The sequence below is a fragment of the Schistocerca cancellata genome, chromosome 5 (assembly GCF_023864275.1).
Source record: "Schistocerca cancellata isolate TAMUIC-IGC-003103 chromosome 5, iqSchCanc2.1, whole genome shotgun sequence".
Taxonomy (NCBI): domain Eukaryota; kingdom Metazoa; phylum Arthropoda; class Insecta; order Orthoptera; family Acrididae; genus Schistocerca; species Schistocerca cancellata.
Genome location: NC_064630.1, coordinates 624,454,887 through 624,471,051, shown reverse-complemented (window position 1 = coordinate 624,471,051; position 16,165 = coordinate 624,454,887). Strand labels below are relative to the sequence as shown.

Below are 16,165 nucleotides of genomic sequence, written 5' to 3'. Positions count from 1 at the left end.
GAGACCATACTAACCAACAGTACACAAGTAGCTAATGTATTTAACAATGATTACTTAAGTGTAGGAGAAAAAATTGGTGATAACAGTTCAAAAGAAAAAGCCAGGCAGTACATGGAAGTGTCTGTTTTGAAAAAATTTAGTCAAATTAACTTTCCCCTGAGAACCTGTTGTGAAATAAGTAAAATTATTAAATCTTTGAAAAATAAATGTTCTGTTGGAGAAGATGACATCTCTAATAAGATATTAAAACAATATGGAGCAATTACAGCTGATGTTCTGAGTCACATATGTAATGCATCACTAACTCAAGGTATTTTCCCAGAGAAGTTAAAATATGCCATTCTCAGGCCTATCTAAAAAAAGGGGGGACACCACAGATGTCAATAATTATCGGCCAGTATCCTTACTTACAGCATTTTCAAAAATCTTCAGGAGAGTAATATACTCGAGAGTGGTTAGCCATCTCAACAGTAATGGGATACTTAGTAAACCACAGTTCGGATTTCAAAAACGCTGTTTCACTGAGACAGCAATATACAGTTTCACTGTCCACATAATAGGGTCTTTAAATGGTAAAATGTCACCAATAGGAATTTTCTGTGACTTGTCCAAAGCATTTGATTGTGTGAACCATGACATTATGTTACAGAAATTACAATTCTATGGTATAAATGGAATAGCATATTAATGGTTTATGTCATACCTACAGAACATGAAGCAAAAAGTTTCCTTATATGGGTCAAGTGATTTAAATATGTTTGCCGCTTCATCTAACTGAGGTGAAATTACGTTAGGTACTCCGCAGGGTTCAATCTTGGGTTCCCTTCTGTTCTTGACATATTTTAATGACCTCCCTTCCTATCTGAAACAGGAAGCTGAACTGACACTGTTTGCTGATGATACAAGCATCATTATTAATCCAGTGAAAGAAACTCCAATGGAATATGATACAAATAAGGTATTTGGAAAAGTCTTTAATTGGTTTTCTGCAAATGGGCTTGCTCTAAACTCTGAAAACACACAGTACATTCAATTTTATGCTGCAAAAAGTACAGTTCCTTCAATAAATATAACACATCAACAGAAGTCAGTCAACAGGGTAGAGCATACTAAATATAACACTTCAACAGAAGTCAGTAGACAGGGTAGAACATACTAAGTTTTTAGATGTACATACAGATGAGAATCTTAATTGGAAAATTCATATTTTGGATCTTCTAAAGGAACTAGGTTCAGCAACTTTTGCAATCAGAATAATTGCCAATTTTGAGGATATAGAAATTAGTAAACTAACATACTTTCACTCTCTGATGTCATACGGAATAATATTTTGGGGTAACTCAACATTTAGACAAAAAGTATTCACTGCTCAAAAGAAAGTGGTTAGAATAATGTGTGGGGTTCATAGTCGCACATTTTGTAGGCATCTTTTCAAAAGATTGGGAATTCTTACAACAGCCTCACAGTACATTTACTCATTAATGAAATTTGTTCTCAACAACATGGACCAGTTTAAAAACAACAGTGAAATTCATGATTATAATACCAGAAAAAAGAAAGACTTACACTATCCTTTATGCAACCTATTTTTGGCACAGAAAGCAGTAAAATATGCTGCTATAAAAATTTTCGACAAATTACCAGATGAAATAAAATGTCCAACAGAAAGCAGTAATAGCTTCAAAAATAAATTGAAATCATATCTCCTTGACAACTCCTTCTATGCCATGGATAAATTCTTGAATAGAAATAAATAAATCTATAAATATAGTATATGCATTTTGTGCCATTTAAGGGAATGGCGTAAATAATAAAAATATTAATCTTTAACTCTGTATTGTAAACCAGATGGCATTGTCAATGCATGTGCGAACATTACGGAAGGCAAACTACTCGCTGTTGAGAGGAATGTCGTTACACTTATTGCCAAATGCATTGAGGTTGACGGACATCATTTTGAGCACTTATTACATTAATGTGGTATTTACAGATCATCACGCTGTAACAGCATGCGTTCTCAGAAATGATAAGCTCACAAAGGTACATGTATCACATTGGAACAACCGAAATAAAATGTTCAAACGTACCTACATTCTGTATTTTAATTTAAAAAACCTACCTGTTACCAACTGTTCGTCTAAAGCTGTGAGCCATATGTTTGTGACTATTAAAGCGCCATCTATCACAAAGCGAAAAAAGTGGTCAAACTAAAACATTCATATTTCTTCACGTAGTACACGAATATGTAATAAAAAAATGGGGGTTCCTATTTTAAAAAATGCAGTTGATATCCATTTGACCTATGGCAGCGCCATCTAGCGGGCCAACCATAGCGCCATCTGGTTTCCTCCTTCAAGCTAGACAAGTTTCGTTCTTTGTAGTTTTTTCGTTTGATGCTTATTTCGTGAGATATTTGGCCCGGTCACTATCAATGGACCACCCTTATATATATACATATACATTCCACATCATAACGGCTACTGTACTGTGCAACTGATAAATGGAACACGCAACCAGCTAACTAACTAACCTGGTTAGGCACCCACTGGAATATTTAACACCCAAACTATAAAAGGTGTAATGCAATAATTCAAAAAAGAACTTTATGAAAACACTTAAAATGAACCTACTACTTAAGTTGAACACTACTTAACAATAACTCTAGTTTTCATAGTGTTCATCATTGCAGTCAACACAAAGTAATACAAAGAACATTGTGATATATTTTTCTTACATCATCAATGATTTCTTTTTTTTTTTTAAGTAAATGTGAATTGTCATATACACTTCAGCATACAAATATCAACCCATAAAACTCTACAATTGCCTGTAATATCTCTTTCCAATCTAAGGGGAAAAAAACTGCACAAAAATTAAGCTAATGAAATATTGCAACCAGCGTTTATGTGCATAAAGGATGTACTTAACAGCATCCAAATTACATTAAATATGCAAAACATGTACACAGTTTAATATTAACACAAAAATATGTGCACATTAAAACCTGCAGTAAATCATGATTTCGCTGTTTAAACAGATGCCCTTCATAGAGTAAAGTGCTACATGTATCTGATTTATGTTAAATATAGCATGACAATGATAATTACATGTAAATGAAAAAGTTCAGATGGAAATGTGAACACATGTATTTTGTTTATCTGTCCACAAAATTTAATAGGTTGTTCTAGAATTTTTAGACATTGTCTTGGGTTTTTAATACATCCTACAAACTGATGCATGAACTGACACTTTAGGAGTGGCCCTAGAAAACTGACACACAATAATTTTAATGTAATGTATAAAATTCGCCATTAGTTGGTAAATTAGAATAGTTCATGCACTGACTGAAGTCATGTTTTCACTGTAACTATTTTTCCACTTCTTAGAGTCTGCTATTTCCTTTCCTGAATAATAATGCAGAATAAGTTGACAGTATCACAGTGCTTGAACTGAATGTGGTATCTTCTGACAGCGTCATCCACTAGATCTTCAGGTAGCGATATCCTTTATCTTCACTCAGTTATGTAACTCACTAAATGTACACCATTCTCCTGATTTTTAACATGTAGGCTTGAAAGATCTTTACATGAACCTCTTCATCATTTTGCTTAACATTTAACCTAATGTACCCGCCTCTGGTACCACAATTGTGGATGCAAACTGTAAAGTACATTAAAAAAAAACAACCAATAGAAGCTGAGTGTGTCTATAGTGGCCGTACTGTATATTATCTTCATTTCATTTCACATTTTACTAAGATTTTTGGTAATTACTGGAGCCCCACAGGCATATTCAATATAGCTACGTGCAATATGTCAGTATAGACATCATCTCCTCCTCTCACATGATGAATGAAAAGCATGAATGAGAGTGTACAACATAAATTTCAGTATCTAGATCTGTGGGACTAAAAGTAGTCTGCTTCTGTGGCAGAATAGCCAATCCTATAAAATACATACCAGGCAGCAAAGAGGTTTCTGTTGGCCTTGGATGAAGCTCCTGTACAGGTTGGCACCACTCAATTGGGAGCTCTCTGGGCACTTCCAGAGGAATAGGATATGTGGGCTCCAAAAGAGTTTGCTCGGCAGTGTGGTCTGGGAGATGCGAGACAGGTGTGAGTGTGCCTATTCATAGTTAATTCATTATCTTATTTTTGTAGATTTCAGCTCCAGTCAAAATTAACATCTTGCTCTCATTGCTCGCTGCTCGTTGAGTAGTATATGGAATTTTTCTGGTTAATTTTTAACATTATAACCAGTTGCACTTGGTCAGGCATGCTAGCCACTGTTCTGCTCTACTTCCGTTCAAACATGTGGACTTGTGCTGTATTTTCTCAGTTCAGTCTGATTTAGTTTGTAGGTGATCTCACAGGTCTAGGATAATAGAACAGATCGGTTCGGAATCTAGTTTCCACATGTCCTTGTTGTCTCAGCATGTGTTACGTACAGATGTGAGAGCTGTAAGTTAGCAGATCATGACTCATGGTAATGTATCCTGTCCAATTTGGTCAGCTATTCTGAATTTTACTACTCATTTTATGCACAATTTTTGTTTGTGACGATCACGTGCCCGCGAATTGTGAGAATCGTTACATGTCACAGTTACTGATTCTCGGGGTAAAACTTCCAAATTAGCTTCAGAATTTCTTCTATGGTACAACTATTAATAGGTTATTCTTATCAATGCATTCTTGTTCACTTGCTTCGTGCACTCCAGACAAGGGAATGACCGTTTGCCAACCGTGTGCATACCGGTGAAGTTTTTCTTTATTCTTATATTTGTCCCGAGTATCTATTATACGAGTATATGTGTGTGAATGTCGCCACTGAAAGATTCATCTGACTCTTCCATAGTTAATGATAAATCGTGTTGGGATATCCAAGATGCAGTTGTAAATGTAATTTTGTAACAGACGAGAGTGTTACGAAGAACAGCAAACATCACCCATTTATAAGTTGTTTAGCTTATTAGTTTGTTCAGCTGTTCTTCTTGAATAAACGTGATATTTTTAACAGAGCACATGCTTACGTATTCCCTCGCAAACTTCCATTTTACATCCTATTGCTATCCATTGTGCAACAGATGCTTATGTACCCAATTAAATTATTTTGTCAAAAATTGGTTGTTTTTGTTGATGTATTAGCCCATGTGGCCATCATTCCTTCTTGTGTAAGCCTCTTGTCAGTCTTTGTTGTCGTCTGTCTTGTTTAAATTGTTGTCTGTTTGCTACCTTATATGCTAATCTGTTCATTTATTTATCTGTAACACCAAGATCAATCAACACATTGCCCCTTATCTTTTCTAGTAGTGACTTCTGTGCTCATATATGGCTCTATTTTTAATTACATATAACACAATTCCATTGTTATTTACGAATTTGGTTAATTACACTGCATGGCCTTCTACCGATCATCTTTCACCAATCTATTCACAAATTTGGCAGGTCCCGCCCCCCCCCCCCCCCCATCGTCCACTTATCTTGTTTATACATAATTCTTTCACTTTTTTGTGAAATTGTTTTTCAGCAAACTGCTCTGATTGACTTTTATTGCCGTCTATTACATCACTTTAATTGCCAAGCTCAGTAGTCTACATATTCTCCTATGACTTTTGCTTTCTGTTTACCCGGTTTTTAAAATTCTGTCTGTTTTCACGACTTTCTTCTTTTTTTCTTTTAATATAACTTTTTTTTCATATCATATCATATAGACCTCCCACTCATTATGTCTTATTAACGTTTTTGTATGGACTTTTTTTCTGATTTTTCCAAATTTTTTCCTCATTTTTCTTCTGTTTTTCTATCTTTTCCACCCTCAGCTTTTATTTATTTATTGTCACTTCCATGATTTCTAACTCTTCAAACCGCCCTCTCTTGACATGATGAATCATATCTCATATTACATTCGTTCTTTTCGAAAACATGCTATCAAAACTAAGGTCCCACATTCTGTTTCATGAAACCTGCTTGTCCCTTGGAGTGACTCCGAAAGCCCTTACACTGAACATCTCTGTTTCTGGATGTAATCCTACTCTACACCAGGCTCTTTTACAGCTTTAAATACAGCAATCTCTTGCTCTTACCAGCTAATCTGTGATCTATATGTCTCACTAGCCAATTTCGACTCCACCAGACTTCTCTCTTTCTACGAAATCCTGCAGTTACCTGCCCCTCATGTTTCCTCGGATGGTATCATCTGCCAAGCCAACTTCAAACTGCAACAGCATGCCAGACTTCACTTCAAAAAGCTATCCCACCTTCTCCTAAACTAACTGAACAGTGGTGTTTCCCTTCCTGTCCTTCTACAGTTCCCTAAACAGTCACACCATCAACCACTACTTCTTTCTTACAAACCGAGGTTGGCCAACCTCCTTAACATTCCACAGCCTTTACCGATGCCTCCCACACCAAGAATAACTCCTAATCATAAGACCCTGTCACAACAGTACAGTGCCCTTAGTCTCTCATCTAAAGCACTCTCCACTCCTGAATTATCTGTATTATCTGAGGGTCTCACTTTCATCCCTAAACCTACATTTGATCATGCTGCTTTGGTGAAGAACCTACTTTCCTTCACATGTAATACCAATTGGAAATATCACTTTGCAACGCAATCCCAAAACCTTTCCAACAGTACACCTGACACTGAACCCTGTCTTGAACAGTTCAGGCCACGATTCCAACTTGATCCACCACCACTACCTCAAAATCATCCCCTACAAGCCTTCCAAGAATTCCTCACATCCAGCATTGCTTCACAGCCTTTCGTCAGGTCCCTACAACATGACCCAAAACTGTCCTCTGCAGAACTCCAGGCTCTATATTCCCTAAAAACTGATGACGCCATCATTATCCTCCCAGCAGACAAAGGCTCTACCACTGTAGTATTTGACCAAAAGGAGTATGTTAGTGAAGATATACGCCCGCTGTCTGACACCTCTACATACAGCGTCTGCCATCAAGATCCCATCCCTGTGGTTCAAACTGACCTGCAGTCCCTCCTTTAAAACCTCAGGCCCCTCACAAGGACGAACACCTCAAGCCATTGAACTTTTCACTCCAAACCACACACCCCCATCTTTTACCATTTTTCTAAGATCCACAAGCCCAATCATCCTGGCCATCCCATAGTTGCTGCGTTAGTTAATCAGCACCTGCAACCCACAGTACAAAGACTCCTCTCTCATATCAAAGATACCAAACAAACCATATCCTATACTGCCTGAAATCTGTGCCATCCCACTCCCACCACACACCTTGCTTGTCACCATTGATGATACCTCCCTCTATACCAACATCCCCCACATACATGGTCTGTCTGCTGCTGAACATTTCCTCGGTCAGCTCCCACCTGATTCCAGACCCATGGCATCCTTCCTACTTACCTTAATCAACTTTATACTCACCAAAAACTACTACATGTTTGAGGGGCAGACAAACAAACATATCAGGAGTACGGCCATGGGAACCAGGATGTCCCCTTCCTATGCCAATCTTTTCATGGTCACTTGGAGAGGGCTTTCCTGGTATCCATAAGTCTTCAGCCCCTGGTTTGGTTTAGATACACTGATGGCATCTTTATCATATGAACTGATGGTGAGGCTGACCTGTTGAAACTCCTGGAATCTCTGAATACTTTCTCCCAATTAAATTTCACATGGTCTTATCCCGAATCCCATGCCACTTTCCTCGGCGTTGATCTCATCCTCACCGAAGGCCAGCTAAACACTCCTGTCCACATTAAACCTACCAACAAAGAACAGTATTTACATTTTGACAGTTGCCAACATTTCCATGTCAAATACACTGCCCCATAAAGCCTCGGCAACTGAGGCAAACATATTTTTTCTGATGCAGACTCTTTACAGCAATATACCACCACTCCCACCTCAGCCTTCACTGTACGCAGTTAACCCACCAAGTTCAAAATCAGATTTCCTGGGCCATCACATCAAATCCTGGTACTCCTGATTCCTCCAAAAAACAACTTTCGAGCACACCACTGGTGACTCAGTATTATCCTGGTCTGGAATGTATTAATCAGCTACTTCAACAGGGCCATGACTTCCTAAAATCATTCCCTGAATTGAGATTCATGCTGTCTGAGACTTTGCCCACCACACCTAGAACGGATTTTCACTGCCCTACCATCTACACAATATTCTTGTCAGACCCTATTCTCCTTCTGCACGCATCTCCCTACCCTATGGCTCTTACCCCTGTGACCATCTCCACTGCAAGACTTGTCCTTTGCATCCTCCTACCACCACCTATAGCAGTCCTGTAACTGGCAAAACATATACTATCGAAGGGAGAGCCACGTATGAAACGACACGTCACATACCAGAATTTATGTAAACACTGTTCGGCCTTTTACATTAGCATGACTACCACCAAATTATCAATTAGGATGAATGGGCACAGGCAGAGAGTGTATACTGGCGAAACGCAATATACAGTTGCAGAGGATGCTCTACATCATGAACTCTGTGATCTCAGTGCCTGTTTCACCACACGCGCCATCTGGATTCTTCCCCCAGACACAAGTTTCTCAGAACTCTGCACGTGGGAACTAGCGCTACAACATGTCCTTGGTTCTCGCCACCCACCTGGCCTTAATTTACGTTAATTTCTCCCGTCTCAGCATTTTTCCACAGTAACTACTCTTTTCTGCACTCCATTTTAGTTTTCTACATCTATCATTGTCGTAACTGTTCATTTTTCACCGTCCCCCTCCCACCGCCATTACTTACAATGAACCTAGCTTTTCACTCTCATTAACTCATGAATGATGTTTCTCTGTCTTACATAAACACCAACTTTCAGGTGACTTTCCAATACCTACCCCTTTGCCTAGACTTCTCCAGTCCTTTTGCTTCACCACTCTTTCTTCCCCTTCAACCCCTCTGCCTGAAGAAGAAGCCACTAGCTCCAAAAGCTTGCCAATTACAACTGTCTTTTGCGTGTGTGTTCTGTCACCACTTAGCAAGTAGATTTTTCATTTATCCAATTAAATTATCAAGTTATTTGTTTAATATTTATTCAGCTATCATAAATGTGCAGATTTGGCAACTCAGTTCATTTAAATGTCAAAGGTTTTTCTTTCGTATATATCCAGATACTGTCTTCCCAGCTTCCTCATTAGTAGATACCTCATTTTTATGGAAGCCTTCATCACGAGCACCAATCCCCAATGAGATCCGTCACAGACAGATACCCTCCATGCTGTTATCATCTGCCTTGGGCAAGATCAGTACTTGCATCTGAACATTTTCAATTTAAATCTCAAGTAATCTTAAATCTATCTGGTGCTCACCCACATATATAAGAGAGGGTATCCAAAAAAAATCAGAACAACATTGCTGTGGGCAGAGCTTGTGTAGTACTCATTTCTGCCACTAGGCGTGAATAGTGCAGCTCACTGTCAGTTTAGTGCTGCCTATGTTGTCAACCTACCTTGTTCTGTTCATCTGCAGTGATTGTTTTTGCTAGCACTGTTTTGTTCTTGTTTTGTTTCTTATGATGACAAGCTTAAGTGAACAATGCACAGCAGTGAAATTTGGTTTCCTACTTGGTAAAAATGCTCCCAAAACTGTTTTAACGTTGAAAAAGCTTATCAAGATCATGCTTTGGGAAAACCTCAGCTGTATGAGTAGTTTGCTTGATTTAAAAATTGTGACACATTGCCTAACGACAAATCTCATTTTGGACATCCATCAACTATCTGAACCGACAAAAATATTGCAAAAATTTGAGAGCTTATGCTCACAGAGCACCAATGGGCAATTGACCAACTGTCAGAGATTAGACTGCGCAACAGTGTTCTTCAAAAAGACGCAATTTGTGGCAGACGGGAGACTGGTTCTCCCAACCAATGCACCTGCGCACACAGCCATCTATGTTAGGCAGTTTTTGGCTAAAAATGACATGGTTCTGCTGCCCCACACACCAGACTTGCCTGACCTAGCTCAATGGGACTTTTTCTCATTTCCACACATGAAAATGAGCATAGAAGGTCACCGATTTGACAAAATTGAAGAAGTCAAGAAAAAGCTAGGGAGGAGCTGTCAACCATTTGTAAAGATGACCAAAAAAATGTTTTGAACAGGGGAAGCATTGGTGGAATGCAGTTGTAATGCAGAGTATTTTGAAGTGGTTAAAGTTGTTTTGAAAACCATTTGAAAATATATAGCTTTTAAAAAATAATTCCAGTTTTTTTAGTAACCCCTTGTACTTGGTTTAATTGTTCACAGGTGACTGTTAAAATTGCTAGGATACCCCATGTGGACTGTGTTTGCACTCTACCCTTCATCTGATCTGGTAATTTTTCAACTGTCTGTTCTTACTGCTTCAACAGATTAGAGACTCTATGCTCAAAGATTATCTGAAGTGCAAAGAGTTTGTTAGACAGTTCTTGTTTTGTTGCCTACACTTCACATTTGATACAAGGAGGAATTCTTTCAGCAAAGCCACAACTATAGTGGGCGCCAAATGCCTTGGATGCTAGATGCACAGTTATCTGGGGAAGCATGGGGAGAGCAGCAGTGGTGGTGGGCAAGGGGTAGGGGAGGGGGGTGCTCAGAGTGCTGTAGGGGAAATGCCGTGTGCTGGAGTGGAGGTGCCATTCTAAACTGAAGCCTATGCTTACATCTTTTGTAAATATTAAGTGGGGCCCCTCCACGCCCATACTTGCATGGTGACCATTCAAAAAGATCTATTGTCACCTCTGCTTTCGTCAGTATCTAATAGGAATTCCTCTGAATATGCAGCAATTTATTTTCGTCTGGCTTGTTAACCAACTGTAACTTTCAGAGGGGTGTCATGAATGGTGAATTTTGAGTAAAGCCTACACATTTCTAGGGCTGCTATGTCAAAATTTGCTTCTTTTGCCAAAACTTAGTGGAGTTCACACTGTCTCAACTCACTAACATATTGCGCACACATAACTGCAAGAGAATTCTGAAAAAGCAGTTTATTAAGTGAGGAACTGAGAAAAAGTACTCAGTAGCTTATGAGAAAGCAAAAACATGTAATGCCTTCATATACACTATGTGATCAAAAGTATCCGGACACCTGGCTAAAAATGACTTACAAGTTCGTGGGCACTCCATCGGTAATGCTGGAATTCAATATCGCCTTGACCCACCCTTGGCCTTGATTACAGCTTCCACTCTTGCAGACATATGTCCAATCAGATGCTGGAAGGTTTCTTGGGGAATGGCAGCCAATTCTTCACAGAGTGCTGCACTGAGGAGAGATATTGATGTCAGTCAGTGAGGCCTGGCACAACGTCGGCATTCCAAAACATCCCAAAGGTATTCTTTAGGATTCACATCAGGACTCTGTGCAGGTCAGTCCATTACAGGGATGTTATTGTCATGTAACCACTCCGCCACAGGCCGTACATTATGAACAGGTGCTCAATCGTGTTGAAAGATGTAATTGCCATCCCCGAATTGCTTTTCAACAGTGGGAAGCAAGGCAGTACTTAAAATATCAATGTAGGCCTATGCTGTGATAGTGCCATACAAAACAACAAGGAGTGCAAGTGCCCTCCACAAAAAACACGGCCACACTGTAACACCACTGCCTCTGAATTTTACTGTTGGAACTACACATGCTGGTAGATGACATTCACCGGTCATTCACCATACACACACCCGGCCATTGGACTGCCACATTGTGTACCACGATTTGGGACTCCACACAATGTTTTTCCACTGTTCAATTGTCTAATGTTTACGCTCCTTACACCAAGCGAGGCATATTTTGGCATTTACCGACATGATGTGTGGCTTATGAGCAGCTTCTCGACCGCGAAATCTAAGTTTTCTGACTCCCTGCCTAACTGACATAGTACTTGCAGTGGATCCTGATGCAGTTTGGAATTCCTGTGTGATGGTCTGGATAGATGGATGCCTATTACACATTATAACCCTCTTCAACTGTTGGCGGTCTCTGTGAGTCAACAGACGAGGTCGGCCTGTACGCTTTTGTGCTGTATGTGTCCCTTCATGTTTCCACTTAACTATTACATCTGAAACAGTGGACCTAGGGATATTCTCGGATACAGATGCATGACACAAGTGACACCCAATTACCTGACAATGTTCAAAGTCCGTGAGTTTTGCGGAGCGCCCCTTTCTGCTCTCTCACGATGTGTAATGACTACTGAGGTCGCTGATATGGAGTACCTGGCAGGAGGTGGCAGCACAATGCACCTAATAGGAAAAACGTATGTTTTTGGGGGTGTCTGTATACTTTTGATCACATAGTAAATGTTGTTCCAAAACCAATAGCATTTCTTATTTCACCAGTTATCGATGGCCTTAAATAATTACATTCTTTCATCGAAAAAGTCTGTAGTGATTGGAATAACACAGCAGATAATGAAGTATTACATAATAATGATATGTTAAAATTCTCTCCTCTTTGAATGCTATCATTTTTCAAAATCTCATTTCGATATCTCAAACTGCTTATGAAATATGAGGAGTGTTGTGGATATTTCACTCTGTCTTTATCTATGGCATGGTTTGACCATAAATGAGTGTGTTACATCAGATCAATTTTCTCAATGTTGGTGACAGATACATACTTCTACCCAAGTCTAAGGAAAAATTCAATATGTTAGCTAAAATTCATACACAACAACAAATTGAAAATCATAGCAACCTCTATTTTTCACTAAACACTTTTCCAAATTTCGCACATTGTCTTACTTTTCACGTAAATATCACAATAACTATGGTCATTAATGAATTGATGGGCACAGCAGCATGAACCTGATATATGTAGCTATAATAAATAAAGCAACATTGATTTTTTTACGTATAGTTTCAGTAAAATCATTTGAGAAAGATTGCAGGGTGTGCGCCTCAATTCTGTCATCGCTGACCAGCCGAAAGGTGGAAGATGCTTAGCCGAAAGGTGGAAGATGCTTATTGGCCTACCCTTCCAAACAAATGAATGAACTCGCCCAGTACTTTGGACAAAAACTGGTCATTGCGCATCGGTCACCGAATCCTAAGTGAGCTATACCAATGATTTTTCTACGTGGATAAACATTTTCCTGCAAAATGATGAGAATGTCACACACGAAATGTTGCCGCTTCTTTCTCCAAGCTGTTCATTTTTGGAACATAGCCTGCGATCAGTTTAGAGAAAGAAGAGACAAAACTTTCTGTAGGACTTGCCCATCATTTTGCAGGACAATGCTCAGATACACATGGCACGAGCTGTGACTTATTTGTTCGATTGATGGGACTGGGAAGTATCGTATGACCCAGTAAATTCCCTGGACTTCAATTTGTGTCCTAATATGGAGGAAGCACTTGGTGGCATCCACTTCAGAACGGTTACAGAGATCTGTCTGCAACAGATTACTCCACTCAAACTATCAACACAACTGATGCTGCTAAGGGTATTCTACAACTTTTACATCAGTGGTAACAGGTTATACACAATGCCAGTAACCACTCTGAAGGACAGTAAAACTTTGAAGCTTGTATCTATTTTGTATAATAGTAGATAGTTGCCACTATTAAAGTTCCAACCCTCGTCATTACCATTCATATATGCCACTGGAAAAGTGTATCTATGTCCTATTGAAGACACCATAATTTCTAAAATATTTGCCACATGAAAAGAATGAAATTTGATAAGGCAAGACCACAACTACATGGAAAATTTCACTGTTTCAAACAAAGAAGACAGAGGTGAATATTTATTTTCTGTATTAATGATGTTGCACTCTAACACATTAGGTGTCTCAAGCTTACTATATGGGTCAATACAGACAAAAATTAAGTAAAAGCAAGAAAATTATTTAATTTATGCTGATAAAATCTCTTACCTGAATGGAGGAAGAGGAAGTACAGTATTCGCCATAGGACTTTGACACACAGGACATTTTTCTGGTAATTCGAAACAAAATACTTTAGAATCACAGTGTTGAAAACAAATAATACCAGGGTCTGTATCCATGAATAACAGACTTACAGTCATAACTCGTCCCTACCTGAAAAGAACAGCCATAGATATATCTCAAATGTGTATTACACAAGTTTGAAAATGCAAATAATCTTCACACATAAGAAATAATATACAGATAGAGAGGACAGATTTTCTCTCTCTTTGTTTGTTAAAGACAGCAGAGGCACAGAACTACAGTGTCAATATTCTAATGGCTGTATGTAGCATTAAATTGTAGTCCAACACTGACATTACAACACAACAAAATGTACAGAGAAAATATGTGCACAATACCTGACTTTTATTACAATGTTATAGATATCCTGGCAAAAATGAAATAGAAATGCCTTTCTCAAACTAATCTGCTTTTTGAGGGATATTTCACATTCTCTGTACACTGAATTTGGTGCAAACAATTACACTAGTCTGCATTTTAAAACTTTTTGTCAGATGATTTGTAGAAAGTAGGTGTTCTTGAATCAATTTTTAATGCGGATTCTAGAAATGACTTCAATTTTTGTCTGTCACATCAGGTTTTTACGCAAATTAAGAGGTAATAGTTTGATGATTTTAACTTCTGAACCCCAAATATATTCAATACCATTTCACACAAGGTGATTTTTTAATCTCCACGACTATCTAGTATAAAAACAAGAAGTCAACAGTGTTCCATTAATTTTTAAACTTTCTCTTCTTAAACTTCCTTTCAGATCCTTGCGTATGATGAGTGCCATTCTTCAACATCCAACAATAGTCGGCCAACGTAGTCGCATTCCAGTTCCCTTGGCACCTCAACTCCATCGTCGTAACTTCTTGGTGAAAATGTTCACCCCACTCTTCACTATAATGTCTCAAATTTTCCAGAAAGTAGTCAATATGAGAGTGTAGAAAGTGGACTTTCACATTCATGTAACAACCCATCTTCTTGAACAACAATGGCCTTGTATTTATGACTATGTTATTCTTAAGAAAGTTCTTGGTAACAGATTGGAAGGTGATCCATGCGTCTTTTTCTCTCTTCGTCATTGTCTTATCTAAATCTTCACCCTTCATCAATTTCTTTATTTAAGGATCAACAAAAATTTCAGATTTCGACTTGTCTTGTGTGACAAAGGAAAATTTCTTGGAAAGGCACTAGATGCAGGGTCCATCCTGTAGTAGAGCCTTTAGAAATTGCTTTATCAAGCCCAGTTTTATGTGTAGTGGTGGAAACAATGATCTCCCCCCCCCCCCCCCCACACACACACACACACACACACACAAGCAGTTCATGCAGAATGTTTATAGTTCCTAGCACAAAATTTCTCCACTCTGGCCAAACTCTCACACTCCAATGTCTTTGCCTTGCTCGACTACTCCCTTTGCATATACAGCAAGGTACTTTTGGAAACTTGGCTCGCTGTCCTAACAGTATTCCAATAACTCTGAAGCACTGCAGATAAGTCATTTGTGTTCCTCATATTGGGTACTTGTTAAGAGTATCTTCACATTCTCAGACATAGCTTTCATTTGAACTGAATGGGCCACAGGAATGGACATATACTCATTCCCATTATGCAGTAACACACTTTCAGCCACCTGGTTGATGAATCTAGAAAAAGTCTCCATAGAGTAGGATCATGTTCAACACCACAGAACTGCATTAACTTATTTATATTATTGCAGTAACCCAAGGTCTTGTCCTGTGTCTGTATCTTGGGTAGTGCGTTCCTGGTTCCAGAGAATTCTTACTTTTTAACCAGGAGCCACATAGCTGTGCAGATTCCTTAGGCAAATTCAAATCTGATATGAGATCATAAAAGGTGTGCAATAAACAATGTTTGAGTTGTGCAATGAAGTTGCATTCACGCTGGTAGATATCATTATCGTCTTTGGTAATGGCATCAACTTCATTTTCATCATCTTCTCATGCATTCTCTAAAACAGTTGGAGGAAGAGGAGCAATCAGTTCTTCTCCATGTGCAACTGGCCTAATGGTTGAATCAAAAACTGGATGCACAATTTGTTTCTTATTTTTCAAATTGCACTCCTGAACATTAACTAAGCAGACGTAATCACAAATGGCATGCATGTTTTCTTTCCTTTTGTCCACAATCTTAACTTGTCAGCACAATAGTGGCAAACTGTCTTTGGTGCCAAACCCTTCTACTGGTTATCCAGTTTCATTTTAAAATAAGTGTGGTAAGCTTTTTT

General features: G+C 38.7%; 1 protein-coding gene across 4 annotated transcripts in view; it reads right to left on the bottom strand.

Moving 5' to 3' along the window:
- The window catches only part of LOC126187444 (MKRN2 opposite strand protein), a 115,080-nt gene that overhangs the window by 67,009 nt on the left and 31,906 nt on the right, over positions 1 to 16,165 (bottom strand). For 3 of the 4 annotated variants that reach the window (XM_049928524.1, XM_049928527.1, XM_049928525.1), the window contains one exon: positions 13,854 to 14,018. In XM_049928524.1, coding sequence (XP_049784481.1) covers positions 13,854 to 14,005 — 152 coding nt within the window. In that variant the 5' untranslated portion in view covers positions 14,006 to 14,018. The remainder of the gene's footprint in view (positions 1 to 13,853; positions 14,019 to 16,165) is intronic. The other variant, XM_049928528.1, reaches the window with a different exon arrangement.